This window comes from Syngnathus leptorhynchus, chromosome 21 (assembly GCF_054491065.1).
Source record: "Syngnathus leptorhynchus isolate UIUO chromosome 21, UIUO_Slep, whole genome shotgun sequence".
Taxonomy (NCBI): domain Eukaryota; kingdom Metazoa; phylum Chordata; class Actinopteri; order Syngnathiformes; family Syngnathidae; genus Syngnathus; species Syngnathus leptorhynchus.
In genome coordinates, this window is record NC_141215.1 from 5,533,088 (window position 1) to 5,559,303 (window position 26,216).

The window sequence follows — 26,216 nt, forward strand, 5'->3', positions numbered from 1 at the left end:
GAAACTCCGCTTGGGAGCAAATCACGTGACTTGCCTCAGCCAATCGTGGGCGGCGCGTCTTTCTTAGCCTGACATTCCTCATGATGGCTCCACAGCGCCGTCATTTGCTCTCAATGTCCACATCGAGGACTCGCCAAGCGCGTTTTATTATGGATCCATTTTTAATTCTTCAAATAGAGGTAGATTTTGTCGCACCTTTTTATCCCAATATTTCCAAATAGTCCAAAAGGAGTTACAGTATTTTATTTTCACAACATCAGTTTGCTTGACACATATTAATACATACCACAATATATTTTAAAGCGGAACGATTTACAAACAACTCCAAGAACACATAACGAAAATGTTTTATTTACAACCAATGTATGTACAAGCGAGCAAAAGGTTCACATTAGTCACTAAGCTCTTCTTCATCGCTGAAGTATGCGCTCTTTTTGATCCGTACTTTCCTGGAGTCTGAGGAGGAAGAAGGATGAGGGCTGTCATCCTGGGACATAGCGGTGCTTTTTCTTTGCTTCTCTTCTTCGTCAATACGCGCTTGCTGTGACGATAAATTAGAAACAAGTCATCTTACTACTTGAGCTATACAACAAATTTTATCTGCCAAATACCTGAAAAGCTATGGCTTGACTCAGACTGTCAAGTGCTGGATCTTCTCCTTCTTCTTCATCACTTTCCAGTTCCTCTTCTTCACTATGAGGGGGATAAAAGACATTTAAAGAAGATGCATCCTATTTTTCAGCATTTCTTGTTCCTTACACATGTTCAAGTTGCTGAGCTTTTTTCTTCTTTTTCTTTTCCTTCTTCTTTGGCGGCTCTCGCTCTCCCAGCATATTCTTGGGACATGCGTAGCTCATGTGTCCTGTGTCCTGGTGTATTGTAACACATTAAATAGCTGTAAATTGACCCAAATACACACAGCAGACGGAGGTTGAAAAAACATTGCAATTGTACTGACCCCACATTCATAACACCTGCTCTTGTCTGTGTAGTTGCGCCTCCTGATAAACTCTGTCGCTCGGCCGTTGTCGATTGCAATACTGGCTTTTACAATCCTGCCAAACAACTGGAAAGCAAGCACATTTATAACTTGCGCACGGTAATCATAATAATAATCAAAATTTCACCCACTTGCTTGTTGTTCACAGCTCTTGCACAGTTATGAGCCGAGTCTCTGTCCAGGAAAAGAACGAATGCCACTCCTTTGCTTTTGTGAGTGTCTTTATCCTTCACAATTGTAACCCTGAGAAATAGATAGCCATTAGATTATCACCACATTTTTTATGTTAAATAAAGTGAAAGGTGCCATAAAGACCAATGACATACTCACTTGACCACTTTTCCATACTTGGTAAACAGCTGAAATCGTTACAAGCTTTTGTTATTTGTATGTTTTTGCAAAAGAATCTGACTCAACATCTTTCTATAGAGGTGAACGATGCTGAATCAGAATTACCTTGTGGAGGTCATTGTTGGTAAGAGAAAATGGCAGGTTGGACACATATACAGTGCTTTTGCTCGGTGCTAAGCCGCCGCTCATGTTGAATTCATACGAAACTTGAAGAAAATGCACAATTTATAATGTTAGATACATGTCGTTGGCCAGGTACGCCATAAAAACACAAATTGCAGCCCTCAAAGTCAAAAACACTTACCAACACAGTTAACAGCTATTTCAAAAAGAAAATAAAAGATTGAAAAGCGTCTAAATTGTCCTAAAATCTAGTATTTCCTGCATTTATGTACGTGCAGAACCTGGTAAACAAATACGGCTTCTGTGTCGCTGACTGATGACGTAAGCACACTACCTACCGTCCAACAAAATACACGCCATTCGTATGGTAGCATACGGGAAAGGCTAACGTGAGTGTAATTTACCGATAACAAAGCTGGTTTCTTATCACTTAAATATTATCAAGTATATAAGAAATTACCTTAATATGCTGTATTTTATTTTCTGTTGTGATAGAAATAAGACAAGTGTAAAAAACGAGGCGCGCATTGAGGCACTGAATGCGCAGGCTACCGTTAGCTAATTAGCAGTGCTAGTACGAGTCTCCCGAAACGTGCTTGAAACAATGAAATATTTCGTGTTATTTTGGGGATTAAATGGGACCTTACTACCGCAGTGTTGTGGTAGAATCAACTAAGTTGCTACAGCCACGTTTAGGTCGAATATTATCGGCCTGTAATCGTTTAACCGTAACTAGTTATTTTTCATACGTACTTGATTTGGTAATACCCGTTGAGATATCCACGTATATAGAATACACGTTACTTTTTTTTTCTCAACTTTCCGCAGGTTTTATTGAAAGGCTTCGCCCATAACTAACCCAGAGAGCTCCTCATTAGAAAGTGAGTTGTATAAAAAAAAAAATCACACAACATATGCCAAACTATTGTGATTTAGTTGGTAATAGCTTTATATAAGTCCCGTCTATGTCTACGCATTGTTGGATGTTTTTCTTGAGTGACAAATCAGGTATAATCTTTTTATGTTTTTAATTTTCGTGGCTGTAGTGACATACAGGAGGGAGAGGAGTGTACGAGAGGTGTACGAAGAGCGCTTTATGTCTGACAGGCCGGGGAGAGTAAGTTTTTGCTCGACAATCACGTCTTCTATAAGCACTCAGCCAATTTCTCAAGTATTTTCAAGGCATCACCTCTTAATATCCTCCATCCTTTCCAGGGTCATTACTCTCGAGGAGGAGATAGGCGAGGCCACTTTGGCAGGCCTGATGGTTATGAATATGAAGGAGGTCCTCGCTTTTTCCCAAATGGAGGAGGCCCGCGTAATTACCACGGGGAAGATCAGCGGGGCTACCATGGCGATTCCAGTCATTTCCCCCCCTCAGAACGCAGAGGCGGTCCCCCATCAAGAAGGGTGAAAACCGAGATAACATACATGTCATATTGGATCCAAATATGGAGTCTTATGATTGCATTTTCTGTCACTTCAGCAGGAGGATTATTTCAGAGGACCCAGGGAGGAGCAACACACGGGACGGCCTATGGAATACAAGTAAATGAACTACACATTAGTTACAATCGACTCTATGCTAGCTACACTTGAGCTAGCATGTTAATTTACTGAGAATAATATTTTAATATTTGGAGATCTAATTTATGTCCTCAGCAACCGCGCACCGCCAACTCGGAACCAAGGCATGTATCCAGCGCCTCGAGTGCTACCAGAAAGCGGGTCTGACACGCTCATGCAAGCCATCCTCAACCTGGACCGAGGGTATGAATTAAGCTAAATACTTTTTTTGTACGTCTGTGCCTCCTCTCTTTGTTACAAATATTGTTCTTTCCGACTTCCACTGTCTCAGGGATGAAAGACAAGACTACCGTAGAAAGGCGCCTCCCTTCCCGCCTCCGAGAGACCGCTCCCCCCACAGCCGCTCGGGTTCGAGCGTGAGCAGCAGGGGATACTCTCCGGAGCGGAGCAAAAACCTCCCATTTCCCTCGCAGCAAGGCAAGAGTACCGGTATGTCAAATCACTGACACTGCATTTTCTTTGATGCCACACTCAGCTTTTTTTCTTTCGCCAGGTTGGGCAAAACTACTATAATTAGCCAGATAATTGGGATGGGGTTTGTGGGTGTAGTCAAAACATAGCAGAAAAACATCAACATCACAAATACATGTAAGTCACGCACATTTTCTATTTACCTAATATCCCCTAGGGGAAAAATAAATAAAATATTTGCGGTTGTTTTTCAACTTGTGATAATCTGTCTCAGTGACCTTTTGGGCGGGATGGTCCAGGGGGGCTCACAGGTCTGAATGAGAACCTCAGGGGGGCGCTCTTTCCTCACAGTGAACACGGGTCTACGGGTTTTTGCAAGCGTCTCGAAAGCCAGCATCGACCTTGATGATAGATGCCGTTTTGGCCTCATGGCAGCCATACTTGGTGTAATATTTTGTAAAACTCTCTGTTACTTAAGCAATGGAAATGCAACAACATTGCAGTGATGTTGTGTCACCCAGGTCAAGAACGGGCTGTGTCACAAATGTTTGATTTAAGTGTCTCGCGGCGACCTTCCTCGCTGTTTACGGAGACACCGTTGCACTTGAACTTCTTCCTCCGATCTGGTCATGAAAATTAAATTGCTTTAGCTGCTGCCAAATCTTATCAAACAATAAAACAAAGTGGCGTCTTTTACCGTTCCATAGTTGACAACATGCCCTTGTGCAATGCAGGTTAGTACATATTTGAATGCCACTAGACTGTAAACAAAAAATGCAAATACTAAAGTATCTCGTTTGCATGGTGTAAGTAGCATGACCTCCCAACGGACTCCCCGCCGACCACTGCCAACTGTCACATGATGCTTATAAAAGAAAGTCATTTTGTGCGTCATCTCAACGAAACAATAATCGAAGGGAGGTGAGAGACATACAGAGAATTTCTTTCAGATGTATCTCGAGGTCACGGTCGTTAAACGTAACCTGCCGGGTAACCTGAGAGAGACGGAGAGCATTTCTAATGCATCCGGCAGCCACCTTTGTCCGGCCTCGTAAACATGCCACAGATTGGATGTCTGATGGATATACCTGAAGTGAAAGCCTACACACGATAGGGAAAGCAGTGTCCAATTTGATCAAATCTTGTGAGGCTTGATGTGTTTATTCAGCTGAAGTCGTGTTTGGAGTGCAAACTGCTTTGTAATTTTCCTAGTGGTCATTGACACTTTTCATTTTTATTCTCAATCTTTGCCTTGTCTTCTCGTTTTTCTTCAGAAAAGATCCCGGGTCTGTCAAGAGAAGGCTCTCCGAGCAGTGCCACCTCAACCAAGGTGAGCTCACGAGGACAGAAAACTACACCTGGACCAACTTAAACTCTGTCACTGTCAAAACTATTTCGTCCCCTTGAAGTATTTTAATGGCTTTTAAAGTGGCCCCGTGCTTTTGTTTACCTGCCGTGTAAGCAGACTTGAGTCACGTGGACTGCAGAGAGCTCAAATGTCAGCACCGGTCTGTCGCGTTTCTTTCTTTCTTTTTTTTTTCTTCTAACATTACTGCAGTGTTTATTGACTAAAACAACTTTGTAAATAATAGTTTTGCAGATATCCTCCATCTCCACCGTCGCAGCTGCAGGTTAAATTGAGTCAGATGTGACGGCCACCCAGAAGTGAAAGGGCTCAACGCATTAGCCCGAGTCATAATTTTATCATCGGATCTTCGCCACAAAGCTAAGAGGGCCTCCCCGGTGGAACATAACTTGGTCCAGTATTTCAACTGAACGGCTTTCTTTTGCTCCTGGAGGGATCCCAACTTTGTGTTCTTCTAGCGAAGTTGAAATTTAGATGACAGAATATTGCTGTGATGAAAGTTTGACCGACTTCCAACATTGCCTCCACTTATTTGAGATGTTTGATCTTGGGCCTAGGGCATATTTTCTCCGTGTTCTTGGGTAGGGGGGCATAAACCCATAACCTCTGCCAAGATGAAAGGTTTGCGCTGTGCCTCCAGTAAAGCGAGCACTAATGGCCGCTGCCTGCTGTGGTGAGTCAACAAACGCTGACTGAACAAACACCCCCCCAAAAAAAACAGTCTGTGAAGACAAAGCGGAGATCCACTGCGGCTGAAATATGAAATTGGGACCGGTTGTTGGATCGAGTCCACTCCCCTGCCAACACACAGTAATTTAGAGAACTTCTAAAAGCTGCGTGGAGCAAAGCAGTCCCAAACCATTGAAAACCCACATCATTTCCCGAAAATTCGCATCAAAGTCCGCCCCGGTTTTGAAAGATCCTTGTTTGGACCAGCCTTTCATGTTGGGTGGTGCCCAGTCAGTTGAATTGAATGAATCAGACAGGATTTTTTTTTTTCCCTCCACCACGCATTATGGACAAACAGGCTATGAAATGACAAACGCCCGAGCATGCACGCTGGACTTGATGTGATGTAGCATCCGGCCACTATATTTTCCAGTCACGTGGAGAATTAATATAGCTCTTCCCATGGCCTGATTCTTTTCTTGTGAGTAGACTTTAGTCATGGATGAATAGCTCTGCTCTGCTCACTGGCCTTTTTTTGTTGTTGGCTTGACAGGAAATGTTCGGTCCATGCAACCAAAAATTCAATGTCGCATGATCAAATGACATCCCTGCCTCTCTTTTAGGAGGAAAACAATGCACATGAAACTGAAAAAGACAAGGAAAAAGAAAAAGAGGAGCCATTGTTGGCAGCTGTTGTCACAGAGGAGAGTCAAAAGATAACCACAGACAACTTTATGGAGCGCCGATCGCTGGCAATTGCAACTAAAGCCCAAGAGATTGAAAAGGTGCCCCCTTTTTTGTTCTTTGTGTTTGGTGATGGGAATTAATAAGAATTGAGCAATTCTGATTTGATTATAGATTCTGATTGGGTGAGGGAATGAAATAATATAATTGTCATGATGTCATAATTTTATGGCATATGTTCTTGATTATTAGTTTTCGTATTATATATCGACCTATACCTCAATTACTTGAAATTAATGACAATATCCAAAGATCTATTCTCCATTTGTTTACAATACTGTATTTTAATGCAACTTGAAGAGATAAAATGACATTTTAGCTGAAATTTGGCATAAAAAGTTTAAAAGCACTAATATAAAGCTAAAAAAACATTTTACCTGAGATTTGGCATCAAAAGTTTAGAAGCACTAATATAAACGGGTTACCATGAGCCAAATTGTTGTGACCCTCCCAATACTGACACTCGCCTTGATTTAAAACATTTAACAAATATCAAGGGGTCAAAATTCCTTGTACTATTCCCTGTTGTTAAGTGGAAAGGTAAGGCAACATGTTTTTCTATTAAGTTTGTAAATGTCTATTAAGACCCCTGTTTGGAATATTGACAACAAATGCTCATTACACCAAACAATAACATGATACTCCGGACTGATAGAACTTTCTGGAAACACTTAGACCACGTATAAAAGCTGACCAGGATACAGCTTTGTACTTTGAATCAATAGAGGTCAACAGCGTTACAACCACCCCGCGGGGTGGAGGTTGCAGCTCTGCTGGCTCATCTAATGAGGGCCTTTCCCCCAAAAGAATGAACGCTACCGCTGCTTTACTGGGCCCATTAAACCCGAAGCAGCTCTGCCTTGAAGCGTGCAAGGCGCGCTCGCATGGCAAGAGCCTACAGGCGCTTGTAACCCGTGTTGCTGACGCTGCAGATTCGGGCCTGTTTTATAGTCAATCTTCTTTCTAGCCCATCTGCGTACTGTGTACCCCCTCTAACCAGTAATTTGACGCTCTTAAATTTCCCAAAAAGTGATTATCAGTGTATGTGTAGTCCCCATTCAAAGATTGTACCCCTTCCCAGATGGGTACCCCCCCCCCCCCCCCTTAAAAAGGTAAAATACCAACCACCCAGCTTTGGTAATTCCATCCTTGAATAGAGCCGTCGTTGAAAAATTTCATAGTTCCCAACTTTCTGTCATTTTATCCCGGGGGACTTAGTTTCTCGTGACTGATGGCCGCGGGCCAAAGCGGTTCGTAAAGTAGACAAATCACGCAGCCACAAAGTTGGCAAGCATTCCTGTCCCATAATTCAAAGATTATATAGCTGTAGTAGTCATTTTTTTTCTGAATCGCGGTTCTATCGTAGCAGGCCCTCACGTTACGTGTGCCCTGATTGTTTGGCTTTCAGCATCCAATCTGGTCTAGCCATCTTGACCGTACACAAGGGCGAGTCCGGTTGTTCTTTTAAAAGCGCAAAAACCCAAACTTGCCGTCCAGATCATAAACGGACTTTTCCATCATCAAGCCCACATCACTCCCCTCCCGCCCCATGTCTTTGCGTCACTCACTAAAATTGCTCCTCTGAAATTCTACCCGAGGTGTTTCTCGTTGTCAGAGTTGACTTTGGCAGAGGTACAAACTCGCCGGTCGTATTGAGCGACAAGGCGTGAAAGGCAATAAACCGGATCACGTTGTACTCCTCGCATTCCTGGCCGTGACACAAATGGTATTTCATTTCATTTATGGAAGAATCTAAATATATTTGACGACTGGGCAGCAGGACAGGCTTTTCAGATCCCCTTTTGTGTTGGCTTCAAAGGTGGCAGCGCTTGACTGAAGGGCCCCCACTTGTTTGGTTTTCTTTCCGCTTGCTGCCTGGGCAAGCAGGCACACGCCAATGGCTCACGTGTATCTCTGGTCCACTTTTTAACGGCCTGTGGCGATCAGTTGAGAAACGTTTTAGCACATTTTTAGAAACGGATTTTGGGGAAGTTGGATACCCAGACACGGCTTGCCTGCCCCACCCAGAGTTAAGCACAATTCTTTTCCTTCCTGTTTGGATAACAGGGGAAGTCATTTATAATACAGGAAGTATATTCTTAACACATTGTTTCAGAGATCTTTTTTTTTTTTTTTCCCTCTGTTCAAGTGTTTTGGTTCTTGTACCTGATTGGGTATTTCCTGAGATACGCTGATGCCATCATTCACGTCACAAAGGGGATCGACTCTCGGTTAGTTCAAAGTGATCAAAGGAAGAGAGTGTTCGTTTGACATCAGCACAATTTCCTGGGACTGTTTTTGTCTTCTGGACCAATCAGCAGCCTTTGACTTGATTGAGGCGGCACCCTTCGGATGTAGTTTGGATGTCCCAGCAAGATTGTTAACGACTCAAAGCAGCAGTTTTTGAGAAAACGCTTCCTCAGTAGAAGAGTAAAGAAGCAGCTATGAAATGAATGGATGTCATTGCCCCTATCGCACCTCTGAGCTTCAAGTGTCTTTATTGCTTCATCCCCCCCCTTTCCTCCCCTGCCACCTGCAATTTAAGATGCATTTATGGGACTTAAGAAGATGTGTTAATCTTTCCCCCTCCCGTAATTGACACCAGCATGCTCAGCCCAGGACAACTAAATTGTGTGCACGCCTAGGTGAAGAACGGAGCAGGGGAATGCTAGTTTTCTCAAGTCAAGACTTCATCATAATTCATCATCAACTTTTTTTTTTTCCCGCCTTGTCCACTCTCAGGTGTACCGCCAGGACTGTGAAACCTTTGGTACGGTGGTGAAGATGCTGGTCGCTAAAGATCCCAATCTGGAGAAGCAGCTACAAGTCCCCCTCAGGGAGAACCTAGGGGAGATCCGTGAACGTTGTCTCGAGGACCTCAAACAGTTCATCAGCCAACTGGATGAGACAGTACAGCATCCAGAACTCCCTACTTGTGACTTGACCGCCCCTTCGGCAGCCTCCAGCAGCCAAAAACTTTCAAAGACAGGAAGCAACCACAGCTAAGGTTTTTTTTGACAGTGATCTGATGGAACCGTCGTGGGATTACCGTCTGACCACGGCGGATCACTTGGATTGTGACTCACTGGAACTGGACACATGTTGGATTTCTGGATTCACACTTCTTTCCAGCACACGGGTGGAGGTTAATCAGTGTTAGATTTTGAAACAAAATGATTTGTACCTTTTTAGTGTTCTCTGTTAAAAGTTGAATTCTACTGGTGCTGTGCCACCATGTCAAAGTTGTGTGTCGAACGTTTTGAGTGAGTATAATGCAAAAGGTTTTCCAAATAAAAGTTCCTGTTTTTTTGCATTTAAATGTTTTATTATACTTGAAATATACAAGGATTCTAAGATGTTAAACATATTTAAAGTGTGCAGTTGAAGAAGGTAAGTCGCCAAAGCAAGAGGAAACTATGCCCAAGAAAATCCACTTTTTCTGCAGCTTTGCAAAAATATTTTATTACAAGCATCTTTACAATCTTAGGTATATAACTGGTTATGACACAACAGATGTAGTAAATATTTGGGCTCAATATAGATGTTACATATTTGGGTAAATGTTACATTAGACATTGTTTTATGGCACTTAACTGGAGAACACAGTTTATGAAACGGCACCTTCTTGGTTCCTGGTCAAATAGAAAGATTGCGTTTACAGCTGGCATTTTTCACTTTTATTACACTTCAAAAGCATTCATTTAAACCACCAATATAAAGATAACAGTATTAAAATCTTAATATTTACATTACATTTTGCATTAAATAATCTGTTCAGTTTCTACTTTTATCATCCACTTGTATGTAGAATTTACCTATTGACTGTACACTGTGTAGCTGCAAAGCTTAGATCTTTTCACTCAAACTGTACCAGCCCATGCATTACATAAAAACTAACATCAAACGAATGTACACACTTCTGACTAATTTACAGTTTCTTTTGTCAACAACAACCCATTCCTTCCAAATTCCCTAGACAGTACCCTTCTGACAACTCAGCATTTATCTAGCTCTCAGACATCTGCACAAAACATTTGTGGGAAAACAGAACAAAACTTTATGTCCTGATGCAGATCATCACGGCAATGTGAGTTTTAGGAGATAATACAGTTTTTGGAGCGATGGCCTTTTCTGCGACCCGTTTTTGAGCCATGACTTTGGGACGAGAGGGGAATGACCCTTGGGTAGTCCTCAGCGTAGTAGCGCCCAGCAGGTCGAGGCTGCGGAATGGGCTGGCCCAGGAAGTATCCCTCCTCTTCAGAGTCCGATGATGACGAAGAGCAAGTGGAACACCACTCATCCTCATCTTTACAGAGACCCATAAAATGCTGAACCCGGCGGTCTCCTTGGGAGGGACCCTGAAACATGTTGTCAGACCGGGTTTGAGAGTATGCCAGTGGTTGACTTGGAGACCTTTCGCGGGGGTTACGTCGGTGATGTCGATATGGTCTCTGCGCCTTATCGAAAGGCACCATGTTAAGGGCGATGTCCGAATGGGTTTTGCGGCTCCTGTGGTGTCTACTGTGATGGGGACTCTGTCGGTTACGTCCATGGTGACTTGACGGACGGCTTCTTTCCCGGCCCGCCTCATCGTGGGCATAAGCCCTCCGCTGTGGCCTCTCACTCATGGGATGCCTTCGGACATTGACCTCAAATCCATCATTATATCCGTTATCCACAGTGTCATCTGTGAACTTGACCATCTGAGGAGGCCTGGACTGTGACTTAGTCCTCCTCAGAGCTGGTGCATGGACAAACCCAGGAGGTGATGCTTCTGAATGCGGGTACAGAGACAGAAGTCCTCCCCTCGTTGCCAAGTCTCCCTCTTGTGTTGTCTCTTGTCCCCCCCTCTCCAAGTTAATGTTGAGAGAGTTGTTACTGTGGTGAAGATGAGATGAATTATAAGTCCCCATGTTGCTCATTTTCTCACAGCCATCTCCCACCAAAGGTTCCTGCATTGTATGAAGGGAGTAGACCGCAGGCCTATCCCTACCATCTCCATCTACCGAAGCACCTAAGAAAGCAGAAAATGTGTGTTGAGTGAACATCAAAACCAAACACCAAAACGTCAACCTCATCCTCCTTACCAGTGATGTTTGACAATGCCAATGAATCCATGGAGTCCCCCACACCCTGCCCCGCCTTCCTCAGCTCATCTGCAATACATTCCAGTGTATCTTGGTACCACTGCCTCTTCTCTTGCCATAGGGTATGTTTGCCTGCACTAGACTGGTCCTGATCTTGGTCCAACTCTAACTCGTGGATTTTTCTGGCACTGGCAGGCCCTGGGTGACTTCCATAGGCGGAGTCTCCCAGCCCGTCCTGAGACTGTGCCCAGTACATTTCAGGAAGATGCTTCTTGCTCATAAGCCCAGGGCTAAGGCTGTTGGCTCTGGATTGATTAGAGTTTTGGCTCTGAGTGGGACTGGTAGGGGTGGGTGAAGAGGCAGTGATTCCAAGGGATTCTGGCTTCAACCAAGGGTCAGAAACACTTATCAGATGGTTTCTGTCATGGCTTGGAGATTTTAAGGATGGCTGCTGAATCTGTTGCAACATTCCTTGGTCACCAAACTTGAGTAAGAGCTGAGTCATATAGTCCTCATGCTGGGCCCATTCCTCGGGGTCCTCCTCTCCCCCAGCATCCTGCTCCTCACGATCCCTCCAGAACCTTTCCTCATCCAGGCCTAGATGGGAAAGCTTCTGCCCAATGACGTCAATATCCCCATCAACCTCACCCTCAACTAACTTGTACTCGCTCGCAGAGACAATGGTGGAGGGGTTTAAGACTTGAGACTCTCTCCACTGTTCAGCTGGCCTGCTGCTCTTACCCATGCGAACACTGCGCCGGGATTCTCGTGAACGAGCAGACTGGAAGGCGGAGTCAGACGAATCTGAAGTGTGGATATCCTCGCCTTGGCTGCAGGCCTTTGAGCAGTAGATGCGCCCTTGTTTTGGCAAGAAGGGACAGCCCAGCAAGGACGTCTTACACTGAGCACAACAGAAGCACTCATCTGTGGCATGCCAATGTCCACCTTCATAGGTCATTTGTGCATGGTCCACTCCTGTAGGCCAGTCGCAAGGAAGACACATTTGGGAGTTAGGAGAGCAACTTAGGTTTGGGTACTCCAGGTTCTTCAATCCAATCATTTGGACTTACCAATATTTTCACCGCAAGCCTCACAGTACTCTGCATATAGCGACTCGAAACATCCACAGCAGTATGGCCGTCCGTCTTTCATGATGTAGCGTTGCCCCCCTAACATTGTCCCGCACTCAAAGCAGGCAAAGTGCTTCATATGCCAATGCTGGCCCTCCGCCTCTGTGCACTCATCTGCGAAGATAATCTTCAAGAGAAATACATACAAATGGTTGGTGAAGAGCGATGAACCTCAACATCACTGTTGCTGCTACTTACCTCATCGCAAGAGGAGCATCTTGGTTTCATAACTTCTGCATGGTGTCTCCCGCAGAGGATCTTGCCATTTTGGTAAAAATAGATCAAATCCACAAGGAGCTCTTGACATGTAGCACACACAAAGCATGCTGGGTGCCAGCAGGGGTTCGGTCCAGCCCTCGAGGCAAAGATCGCCATTTCTCCTCCATTGATACCACCCCCACACTGCCAAAGATATACAAATGGTGCAGTCATATATTAGGAATCTTGTTAATGCAGTGGCTCTGTTGATAATCTACTGATAAGTATCTTTAAATTGTAGTGTAATACATCTGTTTTTAATAGACATGTCCATCCTGTTAAGACGGCTATAAAGCCATAAAGCTAGCAATGTTATCAAAAATACATCCGTGAAACCAGAACTACTGTTAAAATGAATGTAAGATCGATGCAAAGCATTTTAATCTTTTAAAATAAAACCACAGATTGTGTTTCATGTCTTTCAGAATAGCTGTCTGTTCCTTTTTAAATGCAGGATTAGCTCTTCTTGTAGCTGACATCCACTGATTTAAATCAGCATTGTCTTTCAATTTGTCTCGCTTTACTATGGAAGTCATACATTTAATAACACGGTTGAACCCGTGAAGCCGACTGTCCTTGGTCTCCAGACGCCAAAGCTCGTATGACTCCACAGAGATTGTCAAAGTGTGTCTGAACGCACAATCACAAGTCTTAATTTAACCCACAAGAGCGAGGGGACGCCGATAGAAAGTGATAGGATAGCATACCCAGCTGTTTGCTATTATTACGAGAGTGGACAGACGGCCATGACTCGTGTATGTCCCTGACAACGACAGAAACTGGAGCTTCGTAAATTATCCATGAACATGTGTACATTCATAGGTATAAGTGTACACAACCATGGTTGTATGACATATGGCTTTGCGTAGATAAGAATGTGAGTTATGACCCAAGGAATACGTGACACGGTGGCATTTCCACAACGGATTAGTGTGTGTGTCAACATGTGTCGCTAGTTCTCAACATATAATGGGTTGTTTAGCATCTATGTTTGGGCGCTGACAAGCTCTCAACCCAAAGAAACATAGCTAGCATAGCTAAACAGCGAATGTGGTTTCCTCATTCGTGAAGGCTTCAATTTATTCCGTTCCAGTGAATGTTGAAATGATGTTTTCCATCAGTTTGATTAAACACATTTGTAGTGGTGTGAAACAAATGTTGCTGAAAATGAGTGACTGGTTTGAGTTACTGTGCAACTTGTATGACAACGTGTATATCTCGTCTGGCTCAATGTCCAACTAGTGCGGACAAAGACCGTACTAGTGAAGAACACTGATGTCCGATATCAAGGATATGGAATAAATGCTCAAATGGCTTGCCATGATGGTCTGTAGTTGGATCGGGCCGTGGTTTTCTGTTGTCATAGTTTTGTTTCTTCGCAGGATTTCACAATAAGCACTAGCGGTTTTCCCCCCCAATTTTTTTTACGTGTTACATTTTCGTTCAGTTTGAGTGACTGACTGATTTTGAAAAAGATGAATCTCAGTTTTGAATTCTAAACCTGCGGTTGCACAGATTGTTCTTTGGAGATGTAAATTGTTAGCAAGAAATTAGTAGATCTCCTCTCGGGGAGCTTATTTCACCACTCAGATGGAGCATGAGCTCTCCCCCGCTTCCTCCAAGTAATGAGCAGCACTTTTATTAGTGAATTCCAAAGCATCACGTCAGCCGGACCAGCTTGAGATATAAATAGCGTAAGAGCCACCAGTTGGTTTTCGTCAAAGTTGAAACTGCCTGATAGCTTCATGAGCACTAAATGACCTCTTTGTCCGCGTGCTCTCGGGCATCCGAGCGCGCTACCTACGTTTTCGCATCGAGTGTGTTGCAGAGCTCGGGGCAAGATCTTGGGCGTTCCCCTCCCGAGTGCCTCTCTTTTCCGCTGGGTGCTGAATATATGAAGCTCCCTGTTCTCTTCCTCTGTTAGAGACTGGCAATAACGAACCTGGCGGAGACAGAGTAGTTTCAGTGGCGCAGGCACAAAGAAAATAACTCAAGCGGCATATCACCATCTGCAAAAGTGGTTTATTTTCAATTCTGCGACTTTTTCCCTATGTTTAGAGATTGTGTCGATTCTCAGATAAAAGACCCCGACAATACGCTGGGCTCACTTTCTCCCTTCCTAACTGCAGTATCGCGAGGAATTCTTCCTCCTCAATCAGCAACAAACATTATAAAAGCTCCCCATCAAACACTGTTTATGTTGACTTAGACTTATTGTGTATCTGCTGGGTGTTTAGACAGAGACCACCTCTGTCAGCCCTCGTGTGGGTTGATAAAGCTCCCCGCCGTATCTCCTAATGTAAACTCTTATCAGCGCAGATGTGAAAGGAGGGCCGCTTTACGAACCATAAAGCTGTTCTACAGACGTGAACTCGTGGCTATTGTTCTGTTTGTGTTAGTCCAGGCTTTTAATCAGACAGTTTTTATTGCCAACAGAATCCACAACTTTCTCTATGGCCATGATCAGATTTCGGTTTGGATTTGAATCGGTTTGACAAACAAAGCGAGGAATAATTACCTCATTATCGTGCGGCGGCAGCTGGTAGAGGAGCTGCCTGATCCGGTGTTTCTCTCCGGAGCTGTTGACATACGGCACCTTATCCTCTGGCAGGCAGGAAAAATACATCTGGACCTGCAGGTGAAGACCAACGCATAGTTTCGTTAATATATCATTTGGTATAGTGCGTCATAGTTTGGGATCAATGAGGGCACAAAGAGCAAATAGGGAATCAATAAAGAATGGCTGCCACTGTGTATGTATGTGTCCCTTTTTCTGATTAATCGAGCCAACATGTCAATCTCAATCCCGTCACAGGCAACCAACTGTGAGCAATGTTTGCTTAACCATTTTCTCTCTAAACATCAACATATACTCTAGTCAGATGCTTACTTAAAAAAAACCAATCTGCTCGTAAGACTTAAGGCACTACCTGCTCAGGCCTAAGTCCTGGTGGCACCCATGCATACTCCTCCAGGGCACAGCCGGAGTCGTCGTCCGAGGTGGAGCTCCTCTGGAAGCTCATGGACACCATCCCCTTCTTCCCCCCAGGAAGAGGCTCCATCTCGGGGCCTCGATGCGAAGGACGCTGCCCTCGTTCACTGAGCTCCGGGTTCATTGTGCGTGGTCGCTGTGGATAGAAAAAGCCCCCAAAATACTGTCATGTTTTTTGGTCCTCACCCCACTGGTGTCGCGGGTCCTTTCATGCTTGATGAAAAATGAAAACATAACACTTAAGAGGTTCTCCAGATGATGTGTCATGGAAAAAACCAAGCAAGCTTTTCCATTAGGACTAAAAGGCTCATGCAACAGTACTTTTCCCTCAATGTCTGAAACGGAAGTTATTTTGGGACATTTTTCTTGCACGAGCAGGCTTTGTACAGTTCTTTAAATCTGCACTCGGCGTGCTCGGACAACAGATGTTGCCAGGCAGTAAACATCTGTTGCATTGCAGGTTGTGTAAAACCATATGTAAGCCTTCCATGGCCTGGATGCGTTTTAAATATGCATGAGACCATAAACTGGCTTTTACATATCTGCAGCAGGGAAAGTGAATCTGAGGGAAAAGGTTGGATTTGCTGTTCCTGGCACATTCAGACCTGAAGAGGCCTCATGGTCTCCTCTGTTCAGCATTGTTCTTGGGCTTCATAGTAGCGGTTAAGTCATAAATGTGACTCGATTTGCCTGGTCTCTTTGACACGCCGAGCAGAACAGAACTTGTTTGAGGCCAAACAGATGCTTCACGTTGGCGCTGCCGGGTTTTGAGTGGTATGATCTTTCACATGCATGAGGGCGGCACTATCTGGGTCATTAGGATCTCAATGGCCTCTACTGGCAAAACAATCATGGGCTGGTTTAACTGTCAGGCCGAGCATCTACGGCCTGTAGATAAGATCCCGCAAATGGAAAATTTGGATTTGCAATGCACTTCAGACAGAACAGGGAACAGAGGACAGACACTTCTTCCATCCATTGCAAATGTTCGTCAGCCTTCAAGGCTTACAAGCAAACAAGGATGGACAAGTATTAGCATTCTCTCCATTAGCATACAGTTCCGCCCTAGGGCCCAAAACACATAATTTGCACGTTAAAAATGCTGTTAAAGACCAAACCAAAGCTGGCATTCAGAGACAAAAGGAGTATTTGAATGTCACTTTGTTCTTCTGTTCCTAATCTATCAGGTTTTATGGTCGGATAGATAATGTTATCACTCTGAGAATTCTTTTTCCACCCACTCCACATGACTATCTCACGCAACCTTGTTAACACTAGTCAGCAGCACAATTAGATGATTGAAGTCTTTATTTTGGGCCACTCCATCATTGACTATGTTTGAAGTATTTATGGGTAGATAAACTTGGTGACTGAAAAAAAAACTAAAACTTTAATTACCTCTCTAGAAAATAGTTGGTTTATTTGGACACCCCCCCCCCCCAAAAAAACCCCCAAAAACAATTAAGCAATGACCACAACACTTTATAACCGCCTCCATCTTTGGGCTACCTTCAGACCTTGCAGATTACTCCAACCTACCCGGTCAACACATATTGCCTCTTTGCAATAAGGTTGGTAGGGTTTGAGCACACTTAAAAAAAAAAAAAAAACATTTTAGGAGTCACAATATCGGGGTCTGTGTAAACATGGACCAGATGTAGTCGGCTAACGGTTAACTGCGTGCTCCTCCCCCGCTTGACTGACACTTTTAGAGTGACTCCTTCACCGCTGACGTTAGTCTGACTGTGTCAAAAAGTTATTTTAAACATAAATCCTTGATTAATCAAAGTGTCCGGAATTTATTATTCTGATTTTCTAGAACGGCATTTGCACAAGGCATATGACCAAAGATGTAAAAACCAAAAATGTGGATGCTAAAAAGCAAATGTTCCACAACGTCTCGAGGAAAAACATTAGCGGAGTTCAAAGGCCGAGATCATCACTTCTTCACGGCGGTGTTATTTTAGGGACAAATGGGTATCACGGGCTGCACGAGGCACTTCACACAACTGGAGCCAGGCCAAAAGTGTTTGCTCCTTACCTCCAGGAAAAGCATCTTTCTTTCAACCTCGCTTCCTCTCAGCCACACAACGCCGGCTCTACATATCTTCAGCACCAAGGCCGATGCGTCTTTGCTGTAATCAGTTCCAGATCCAACTCGGTCAGGAAGCGCCCACCCACTCACCCCTCCTTCAAAATGTCTCTGAAAGTTAGAAGGGAGCGCCTCATTTAGGAATCCCCAAATCCTTGAGAAGGAGGTCCGAGAGAGATGATGTCTCTATCTGGAGTGCCTCAAGATCCCCGAGTGTGTCGTGAGTGCATGTGCGTAGGCAGGTCTGACTCCCCAGGCCCCTCCCTCATTCCACCCCTCACCAGCAAATAGCCTGCCACTGCACTTCAATCACACACACTCAGACACACACCCTTTCCTCCACCCCCCCACCCAAAAAAAAGTGACATGAGCAAATGCAGGAAAACCTCTCCCGATATTTGTGACGACTTGTCAGGCCGCAGCAGCTCCGAGGTGACTTATTTGCACAAGGTCGCAACCATCTGTCTTTGTAACGGCCTGAAAAGCAGGAATCGTTGAAAACGCTCCGGCATGAAAAATGAGTTTACTCAATTGTCCGGCGAGACAAAGACGCCCCCTCTTCCCCCTGACAACCGAGCTAAGTGACTTAACAGAAGGGATGGCGGTGCTGTTTGTCACATGCCAAATTAGCTGCCACCGATGAGGAATGGCTCGCTTTGCTAACTCGCTTAAGGCGAGCGAGCGCTCTTTGCCAATGCCGCCTTCTTTCCTGGCAGTGCCTCTGGAAACCGATCCTGAAACTTGAGTAACTTAAATATAATTCACTCATAATGGACCTCTCACTGTAAGACCTTTAGTAGATATTTTTGGGAAATGTTCTCATCATAGCAAATGTGTATGGATTTTCCAGTTATTAGTTCTCCCAAGTCGCATCTTATTTCTCCCATAATGTTGACATGTGAGATGTCCAAGTATTTCCATGTGTGCCCTGTGAAGAGCTACGATAATAGAAGGGTGACAATGAGTTTGGGTTGACGAGGGGGGGGGGGGGGGGGGGGGGTGAATAGAGCATGAGTGGCTTCATCCCAAACAATAGGCACAAATCGGTCTTTCACACTGGGCCTAGACTTGTGGTTCCTTTGGGGACACAATGGGAACATTGACCCTGCGGTCTCCTCTGCTTCCTCTTAAAGAATTGGCCAAATATATTTGAATCTTGAATGTACGTTTTGTATGCCGCAGATTTCCGTGATGTTGTCATTGGAGCCGTGGAGGTTCGGCCATATCGCGTAGTTGTGTTTTGCTGAGTCTTAAGACTCCAATGGATTCGACGCTGGTTCAATTCACATGTCTGACACTCCTGAGCGCAAAGTTAACTAATGGAGGCGTTATGCGGTTACCTCTGACCCCGGAGCATTTGTCAGTAAAAACTCACAAGCCTTGTGATTGTTTGCTTTGGATTCTGTATGTAGATGACATTCAAGTCTGGACTTCCCCCCCTGACAACCGAGGTAAACGATATTTCTGTGACTTGACTATTACGCATTGCGTCAACAGCAGTGTTAAAGGCACTCTTGTTTTTATTTTTGAATTTTTGTGTGCTATTTTAGTTTGAGTTATTAACCTTGGCCATCGCTCAAATAGTAGTTTGGCCTGTTCTGAGCCTGCAGGGAGGCTTTGTGAAGTCAAATTGCTCTGTTTTGTAAAGCTAAGTGCTCCATTTTCATCAGTAATCATCATTCTCACCTGCAATCAACAGCCGCCACTGTGTTTCGTCCCCAGGAGGGACGAAAGCGCTTAAACGAGCCCTTAGAATGTAAATATCACAGGCCGTGGCCCTTCGCTCGCTCTGAACAGAAATCACAAGGGCAGTGGTGAGGAGTCTCAACTTGTTGCAGCGTCATAAAAGGCAATGAGAGAGGTCACCCTCAATGCTAACATAGTGTAAAACACAATATCCAAGACTTTGGATACTCAGACAATTTGCATTCTTTTGGTTTTGCCAGGTTAGCTCAAAGCTAATCCTCGCTAACAGCTTAGCAAACGTCTTGCCAGTTCAGTGTTAATATTCCTTGACACTCCTTAACTATGGCTGATTTAGGCTCCTGGTCATAAAAAGCAGTGCTGAGATTTGCTAAGCCGCGGGGTGTTACTTATACGCCTTTGGGACAATGGGGGACAGCCGTAAACGTGCCGTAAAATGCAGGAAATTGTCAAGTAAATGGTAAGCGACCTTAAGGAGAGGTTGTGGAGAGTTGCCATCCAGTGTTTGACTTGAACCAATTAGCTGCGTGTAAAATCCGTTTCTTATGCAGAGGCTTTGGCACATCTGCGTTATTTTTCTCAAGTCAATTCTCCCCAAAAATCTCTGAAACAATTTCAATTGATCAGCTTCCCACTTCGTCGAGAAACGTAACATGAGAAAACTGTAATACCAATCGGGAAACAATACAATGTGTGTCTTATCCTGCACTGATTCGATTTAGTTAAGTGAGGCAATGTTAATAAAATCCAGAGGTCACCGTTGTAGTCTAGTAAGGCCAGAAACGTTTCCGACTGTTTTATTTATTTCCGGACCCCACACAATGCAAATCAGCATGCGGATTAGTCTTGGTGCAATTTTCTTAGGGGGATAATTTGGTCCACCGGGAGTATTCACTTCTTGTGTGTGGTCGCATACAGTACGGTACTGCATGCAACGTAGGAAAGGGCCCCATGGGCTGACTTTGTGTGCTTGTAAAAACAGGAACCATACGTGTTTGGATCCGATAAAGGCTTTTTTTTTTTCCCAGACTCCTGTATCCGCTTTTAGTTTGAAATACTCTCGGGGAAAATAGCCCTCAAATTATTATTTTGTATAACTAATCTCTTAAAAAAATAATGACCGAAAGAAAAAAAAAAGAAGTACGGCAAGTGAACCGGCAAGGAAAATTCACACAAGACGTGGCTTGAAGAATGTTGTTGACTCACATGGAGAATTGTATTACAGAATGATTTACACTTGTGTCTCAGACGTGAGCCAAAATAAATGGCTGTCAGTCAAGGCTAAGCGCCTCAGACATGGCTATGTAAGGTATGGTTAACAAATCATTTGACTTGCATTACATTTGTGAGGACCCTCCCCTTCCCCTCCCCCCCTTCGCACATACAATGAATGCTGTATAATAGATACATTCGATGTAGGCCAGGGATTGAGGGTGTTTGCGCAACGGCTTAACGACAAGTCTCCGAGGGGATGGTACACCACTCAAGCGTCACAGATACACATTTGCAAGCATGTGCTTGAGTTTGTGGTCATTACACGATTGGCAATAACTCTTGGCCGCAGTACGAGTGAAACCATAACTTTAGACGTACAGCCGAGTCTTATTTTGGTAATTTGGCCAGTGTAGACCTCGAAGCCGTTCCTAGGCTCCGCCTCTCATTCCCTACCCGAGTTGTCGTATCCCAGTCGGCCATATCCTTAGATGGCCTCTCCGTTAATTTGGACCGAAGTGATTGTTCTGAATAAAGCCCTCCTCTGGGTTTACTATCCGTCTCGCACTGCCGAGGTCTCGGCTCTCTAAACACACTGAAGACTAATCTGCAACAGATGGAAGAGGCAATAGCGAGAGGAAGTGATTTGAAAGGCTCTACCGCATATTTGTAGCCTTCGGAACCAAATGATAGGCTTTCAGGCAACCCAAGTCATTGGATGACCGTAATGATGTGCACGACGGTTCCCCAAGGGGATCCACTGGACATATTTGGACTTCCAAGCTGTCTGTCCACAACCAGATGTCTAGAAAGGCCCCGAAGGGCATTCCAGGGGAGCTTTCCACCCCTTCATACTCTCCAAAACAGTTGTGAATCTCCCAAATCTATATCAAAAGAGACGTACGTATGTATGTAAACACATAAACAAGCCCTCACATGTTGAATTTCGCGGTTGGCTGGTTGGAGATAATGAACGCCTTTGCTCAGAGCTTAGTGTTTTTTTTGTTTTGTTTTGTTGTGTTTTAGGTCAACAGTATAAAAACAACTTTTAAGTACCTCATTAATGCAAAGGGCAATTTAAAAGTCGCTTTCACAAAGACTAGCAAGGAACAAATGGTTTTTCTCACACGGTAACCCAGACAACTGTTAAATTACTGTTTGTATCATTGGGAACACTTGGAAAGCCCCAAGCTTTCATCCGCTAACCGCTAGGGTTGATTATGCTTCTTCTCTTGAAGAAACACGTTAAAGTAAGTACGATACATACTAAGAATGTGTTTTGGGCTTGTTGTCTTATCGTTCTTTTAAATTTTGCGGCTCAAAACCTTGCTTGATATTTGCTCGCAGTTTACGTCCTCAGCGATGCAACGTAACAACAATAGAGAGACTGTTTGATAAATACAGTCAGACTCCACACCCTTTGCTCTCTCGAGATTCCAGTAACTTCCTGACTCTTGAGTAGCATCAGATTGGCCAAAACCATTTCCCCTCTGGATGAAATCCTTTGGGACGATATGAGGCAGCGAAAACGTCTGCTGACCACCCGGGAAAAAGATTTCATGTTGATTATTATTATTATTATTTTGAAGAAAAAAAATGAAAATACACGCAAGACCACAGTAGTAAACAGATACGCATGCATGAGACCGATTTAAAGCTGAGTATACCATTCATCATTTTTTGGATCAACCACGCACAGCACACAACCAAACAAACAAACCGTAAATATTGTGTTTCACAGACAACGCCGAGATTATTGCTTCCATGGCGATGCACTTGTGACATCATTCACTAATTGTGAGTTTTGAGCCATATCTTGACTTGGAATCTGAGCATGCAGTTCTTCAATTCACTGTAATTGACGTCTACTGTATTTTGACATCATTCGTCTTACTTTGCAGTGTCGCTGGGTGGTCACAGAACTGGGAATAATTACGTGCTTGCCGCACCAACGTCTTAAATGAGATACTATCTATACTATTAGACTAACAAGCCTTTTAATTATTATCATCTAATAATCATCACCTTTTTATGTCTGCATAGTTGGAGACTGGGATGTCTGGGAAGGTTTTTTAGCATGTGTGTGTGTGTGTGTGTGTGTGTGTGTGTTACAGGGCTTTAATCATCATCAAATAGAGCTGTGTGTACAGGTAATTAAGTTGGTGCCGAAGCGACTCTCACTCGCAGCCGGGAGTCTTCGCTTTGCGGTCCCGCAATTCGTGTAGGGCATTTATTCAACGTCTGGCTCACTTGCATTCCCCACAAACTGACCATAATACCAGCCTTGTGCAGCCAATGCGGCCCGCAGGGTTCCGTGTGTAACCACCAGAGCAAAAAGATCCATATAAATGGTCAGAGAGGGAGTGATGACAACCCCCGCCGGTATGCTAACACCAACCATTGACTTTCACATTGCTTCGCGTTTCAGCCCAGTAGCTTAAACGCTAAATGGTATTTATGTTGCGGTGTTGTAACTCAACCAGTCATATTTAAAAAAACAAATATTTTTGGGGGATTAGAGTATATATTCCCCGGGAATGTATGTTAGCAACGAGACAAGAATATACATTGTCGTCCGAGCCAAAGCTATGCTAGCTCAGTCATCGATTCTTTATCCTCTGCAAAGATTCGACCGATATTAGTCCCTCACTGATGAGCTGAGAAGAGTTGAGACATCCCGACAAACTATCAATTTGTTTCACATCGTTCTAGTCGGATCTTTCCCACTTTCGGGATCAAAATTTGACCAATTTAAAACGAAGCTGTTCCCCATTTAAAGCCCAGAGACTACTTTTGTACCGATTGCTTCTGTTTCTCATTATTAACTGGTCTGGTTCTTTGCATACTGGCTCCTCCGCACACACACACAACCAGAGGGATCGCTGCTTGGCAAGCGTGTGTGTGTGTTTTCTGATGTTTGCAATGATTTACACACCCCGCTGCTCGATTAATTCCAGTTTGCGGCTGCACAAATACGGCAGTGTGTGCACATGTCGGTGTGAGGTTCGAGACTGACAGACGTGCGCATAGTCGGGACAGTGTTGAGTGTGGATGTGGAGGTCTCACACACATGTACGGACACAGAGCGCTCACATTCGTGTTTATGTTTCTTATCAACTCAATTTGTTTGATCTAATTCCAGTCCGTGCTGCGTGCATGGAAACATCTGACTGCTTCATTCCCTAAATCAGAAGTCAGCCAGCTGCAAGACACCCGAAAAGTTGTTACTGATATTCTGTCATGCTGTAAAACAACAAAGACTCAAGCATTTAAGCCACCATTCTTGTAAAATATGCTTTTGCGGATTCTCATTTACGCTTCGCCATTGCACATAGAGATCAGTTGTTGAGTTTACTTTTTTTTTTCCCAGAACAGTGTCCAACAATACCAAAACAATCTCTAAGTCTGGATTTCCTTTCTGGCACTTGTACAACAGCCTGAGACAGAGAATCTGGCTTGCATATGACAAAACAAAGAACAGTAAAGGATGGAGTCACTTATCGTGGATAAAAACACGCATGTGACCAGAGTCTCGTCCATATGATGCGTTTCTGTCCAATTTGAAAATACACAGTGTAGGAATAGCCCCAAATTATTGTTCAGGCTTCTGATTAGCTATTACATTTGAGGGGGGTAGCGCCACCTACTGCCTTGGTGGATTTTCAAAAGTAACTCCTGTGCTCGACTGGCCCCCTGCATGCATCAAAAATGGCTGACCAATTAACCGCAGCTTAACTGCAACTAGATCCAAACACCCTTCTCACACTCACACACAGATACTCATTAACAAAGGCTTAGCATTGCTTAGCCCCCCCCCCCCCCCCCCTTCCATCCAAGAACGGCCCCCCACGAAGGGAGAGGGGCGGGGAACACACCTCACTCGTCACCTGATCCTCACTCTTGACTGATCCTGAATCAGCAATGAAAACTCCGCGTGGGGTATCAGCTGGCGTAAGCAGACCCCCGCTGTCCTACCTTGCACAAGATCTGCTCTGTCCCAAATGGACGGCGGATGCATCAAGTGGAGTTTGCAACTCCAAATAAGCATTCCCACTAGAGGTCGCTGGTGGCTTCAGCCCACTTTTGGCTGCAGTGACACCTCTCAGCAAATCCCAAGTGTGTTCATTTTCATTTACCCCCTTGCACTCCATTGATGAAAATACTTTCTTTTAAATGGGCCATGATGACACGATTCCTAATCACAACACCGCCGAGCGTTTGTCACTTCACTTTGTTTAGCAGTTTGTCCACATGACACGTTTATGGCCGGTAGGAGAGGTACGTCGAGTGAGGTCGTAAAGAGGCAGACAAGAGGAAAAAGCCAGCGGGACCACTTGAGTGACAGGCAACAGCTGAGTCCACACATCTGGAAAGCACAATTCGCACCCCCCCCCCCCCCAGCCCTGCTCAGTGCGTCTTAACACATTGTAAGCTGAAAATCCCACACACTCTGCGATTTCACTCTCAGCCACAGTTTAAGATCACTTTCTGGGATGTGGTTATTTAAAGAAAAAATACATTGTCAAGATCGAATAATTATGTGCCGAAAACTCACCCAGTAGGCTTGAATGGATGGGTAGAATATTCCCTCGAAATGAAATCACAGTGGTGGCATCCGTGCACCGGTCACTAAAACTTACTGCAAGGTTTCATCTCCGAGTTGAGTCAAAGAGAGAGTGAGCAGTTTGCGCAGCTCTGGCACCGGCTTAGAGAGTCGAGGAATGATATTAGCAGTTCTGGATGTCTATTGGCTTAAAAATATACCCTCCTCCTCCTCCCCCCCCTGCTTCCAGTACGTGCAGCCTCTCCTCGCTTGGAACGGACAACGTGCTGTATTTTGTATTCCGCTCCAATAACCAACAGGTCTCGTGATATTTGGAATCATAATAGTCGTTTTCGCGATGAGATCACCGCCAGGCGTTGAAAGTAGAATAAAATACGACGAGGTGATCTTGAAATTGCTGACATTGCTGTAAAGTTGTCACTTTTTCAGATGATTTATGACGTTATTGTCGAGCGCGTCGGCTTCATTTGTTTGCTGCTGTTCTGTATCCGCACCATTCAACGATGTGCCGAGCCTTTTTCAAAAAAAGGGAAATTCGATCATCTTTTGTCTGGTCGTTTCTCAACCGGGCCCGTCGCAGAATAGAACGCGCCCCAGCGCCTCTTTTGTGCGTCCACACAGAAAACTGTAACATTAAGCCTATTTACAGCAGACAGAGGGAAAGGGATATAAAAGTTAAGCCCCGTAGGCCTACGGATGCAGCCGAAGAGGAAGTGAGGATCAGTGCGGCATGGGGAGAACCGAATGGGGGGGCCCTCCCCGGGTCACCCCATCCCCCGGGTCAGTAAATCCTGCGAGCGAAAACACGGCCCGGTTCGAGGCGAGCGCGGCGCATCGCACTTGCCTGCGCGTTTTATTATTTACTTAGCAGCGCTTTGAAAACAAGCCGCATTGATGTGAGCCAGCGCACTTTGTGATGGCAGCTC

General features: G+C 44.5%; 3 protein-coding genes across 7 annotated transcripts; 1 reads left to right on the plus strand and 2 right to left on the minus strand.

The window, feature by feature from the left end:
• Window positions 1-331: 331 nt before the first annotated feature.
• zcrb1 (zinc finger CCHC-type and RNA binding motif 1) lies at window positions 332-2,065 on the minus strand. Its single transcript, XM_085902598.1, has 8 exons — window positions 1,656-2,065; window positions 1,457-1,557; window positions 1,331-1,359; window positions 1,132-1,243; window positions 959-1,066; window positions 760-869; window positions 612-693; window positions 332-541 (listed from the first exon to the last, which is right to left on the minus strand). Exons 2-8 carry the CDS (start codon window positions 1,538-1,540, stop codon window positions 392-394), a joined length of 675 nt encoding a protein of 224 aa, XP_085758724.1. The 5' UTR covers window positions 1,541-1,557; window positions 1,656-2,065; the 3' UTR covers window positions 332-391.
• pphln1 (periphilin 1) lies at window positions 1,800-18,783 on the plus strand. 4 transcript variants are annotated; one of them, XM_085902597.1, is made up of 10 exons: window positions 1,800-1,863; window positions 2,303-2,355; window positions 2,521-2,591; window positions 2,690-2,884; window positions 2,961-3,022; window positions 3,137-3,244; window positions 3,333-3,490; window positions 4,747-4,802; window positions 6,131-6,292; window positions 11,184-18,783. In XM_085902597.1, coding segments are annotated over exons 2-10 (846 nt in total). In that variant the 5' UTR covers window positions 1,800-1,863; window positions 2,303-2,354; the 3' UTR covers window positions 11,217-18,783. The 4 variants fall into 4 exon arrangements, with proteins under 4 accessions (XP_085758723.1, XP_085758720.1, XP_085758722.1 ...); XM_085902594.1 differs by lacking the exon at window positions 11,184-18,783 and adding an exon at window positions 8,994-9,570; XM_085902596.1 differs by lacking the exons at window positions 2,303-2,355; window positions 11,184-18,783 and adding an exon at window positions 8,994-9,570 and having other exon boundaries at window positions 1,805-1,863.
• On the minus strand, window positions 9,613-25,462 carry prickle1b (prickle homolog 1b). Of its 2 annotated transcripts, none has more exons than XM_085902588.1 (8): window positions 17,760-17,964; window positions 15,657-15,854; window positions 15,245-15,358; window positions 14,531-14,668; window positions 12,667-12,870; window positions 12,409-12,595; window positions 11,339-12,313; window positions 9,613-11,265 (listed from the first exon to the last, which is right to left on the minus strand). In XM_085902588.1, the coding sequence occupies exons 1-8, from the start codon at window positions 17,772-17,774 to the stop codon at window positions 10,346-10,348; spliced, it is 2,751 nt and encodes a 916-aa protein (XP_085758714.1). In that variant the 5' UTR covers window positions 17,775-17,964; the 3' UTR covers window positions 9,613-10,345. The 2 variants fall into 2 exon arrangements, with proteins under 2 accessions (XP_085758714.1, XP_085758713.1); XM_085902587.1 differs by lacking the exon at window positions 17,760-17,964 and adding an exon at window positions 25,282-25,462 and having other exon boundaries at window positions 9,614-11,265.
• Between the last annotated feature and the right edge of the window lie 754 nt (window positions 25,463-26,216).

Bases quoted from the DNA above. Each gene is read 5' to 3' on its own strand.
- zcrb1 (XM_085902598.1), bottom strand. From the start codon at position 1,540: ATGAGCGGCGGCTTAGCACCGAGCAAAAGCACTGTATATGTGTCCAAC. The intron at 1,360-1,456 runs GTAATTCTGATT...TAACGATTTCAG, and splicing joins CCAACAATGACCTCCACAAG to CTGTTTACCAAGTATGGAAA. The intron at 542-611 runs GTATTTGGCAGA...TTATCGTCACAG, and splicing joins GTCAAGCCATAGCTTTTCAG to CAAGCGCGTATTGACGAAGA.
- pphln1 (XM_085902594.1), top strand. The intron at 3,023-3,136 runs GTAAATGAACTA...TTATGTCCTCAG, and splicing joins GGACGGCCTATGGAATACAA to CAACCGCGCACCGCCAACTC. The intron at 6,293-8,993 runs GTGCCCCCTTTT...GTCCACTCTCAG, and splicing joins AAGCCCAAGAGATTGAAAAG to GTGTACCGCCAGGACTGTGA.
- prickle1b (XM_085902588.1), bottom strand. The intron at 15,359-15,656 runs GTAGTGCCTTAA...CTTCACCTGCAG, and splicing joins CAGGACTTAGGCCTGAGCAG to GTCCAGATGTATTTTTCCTG. The intron at 11,266-11,338 runs GTAAGGAGGATG...CTGCTTTCTTAG, and splicing joins GGCATTGTCAAACATCACTG to GTGCTTCGGTAGATGGAGAT.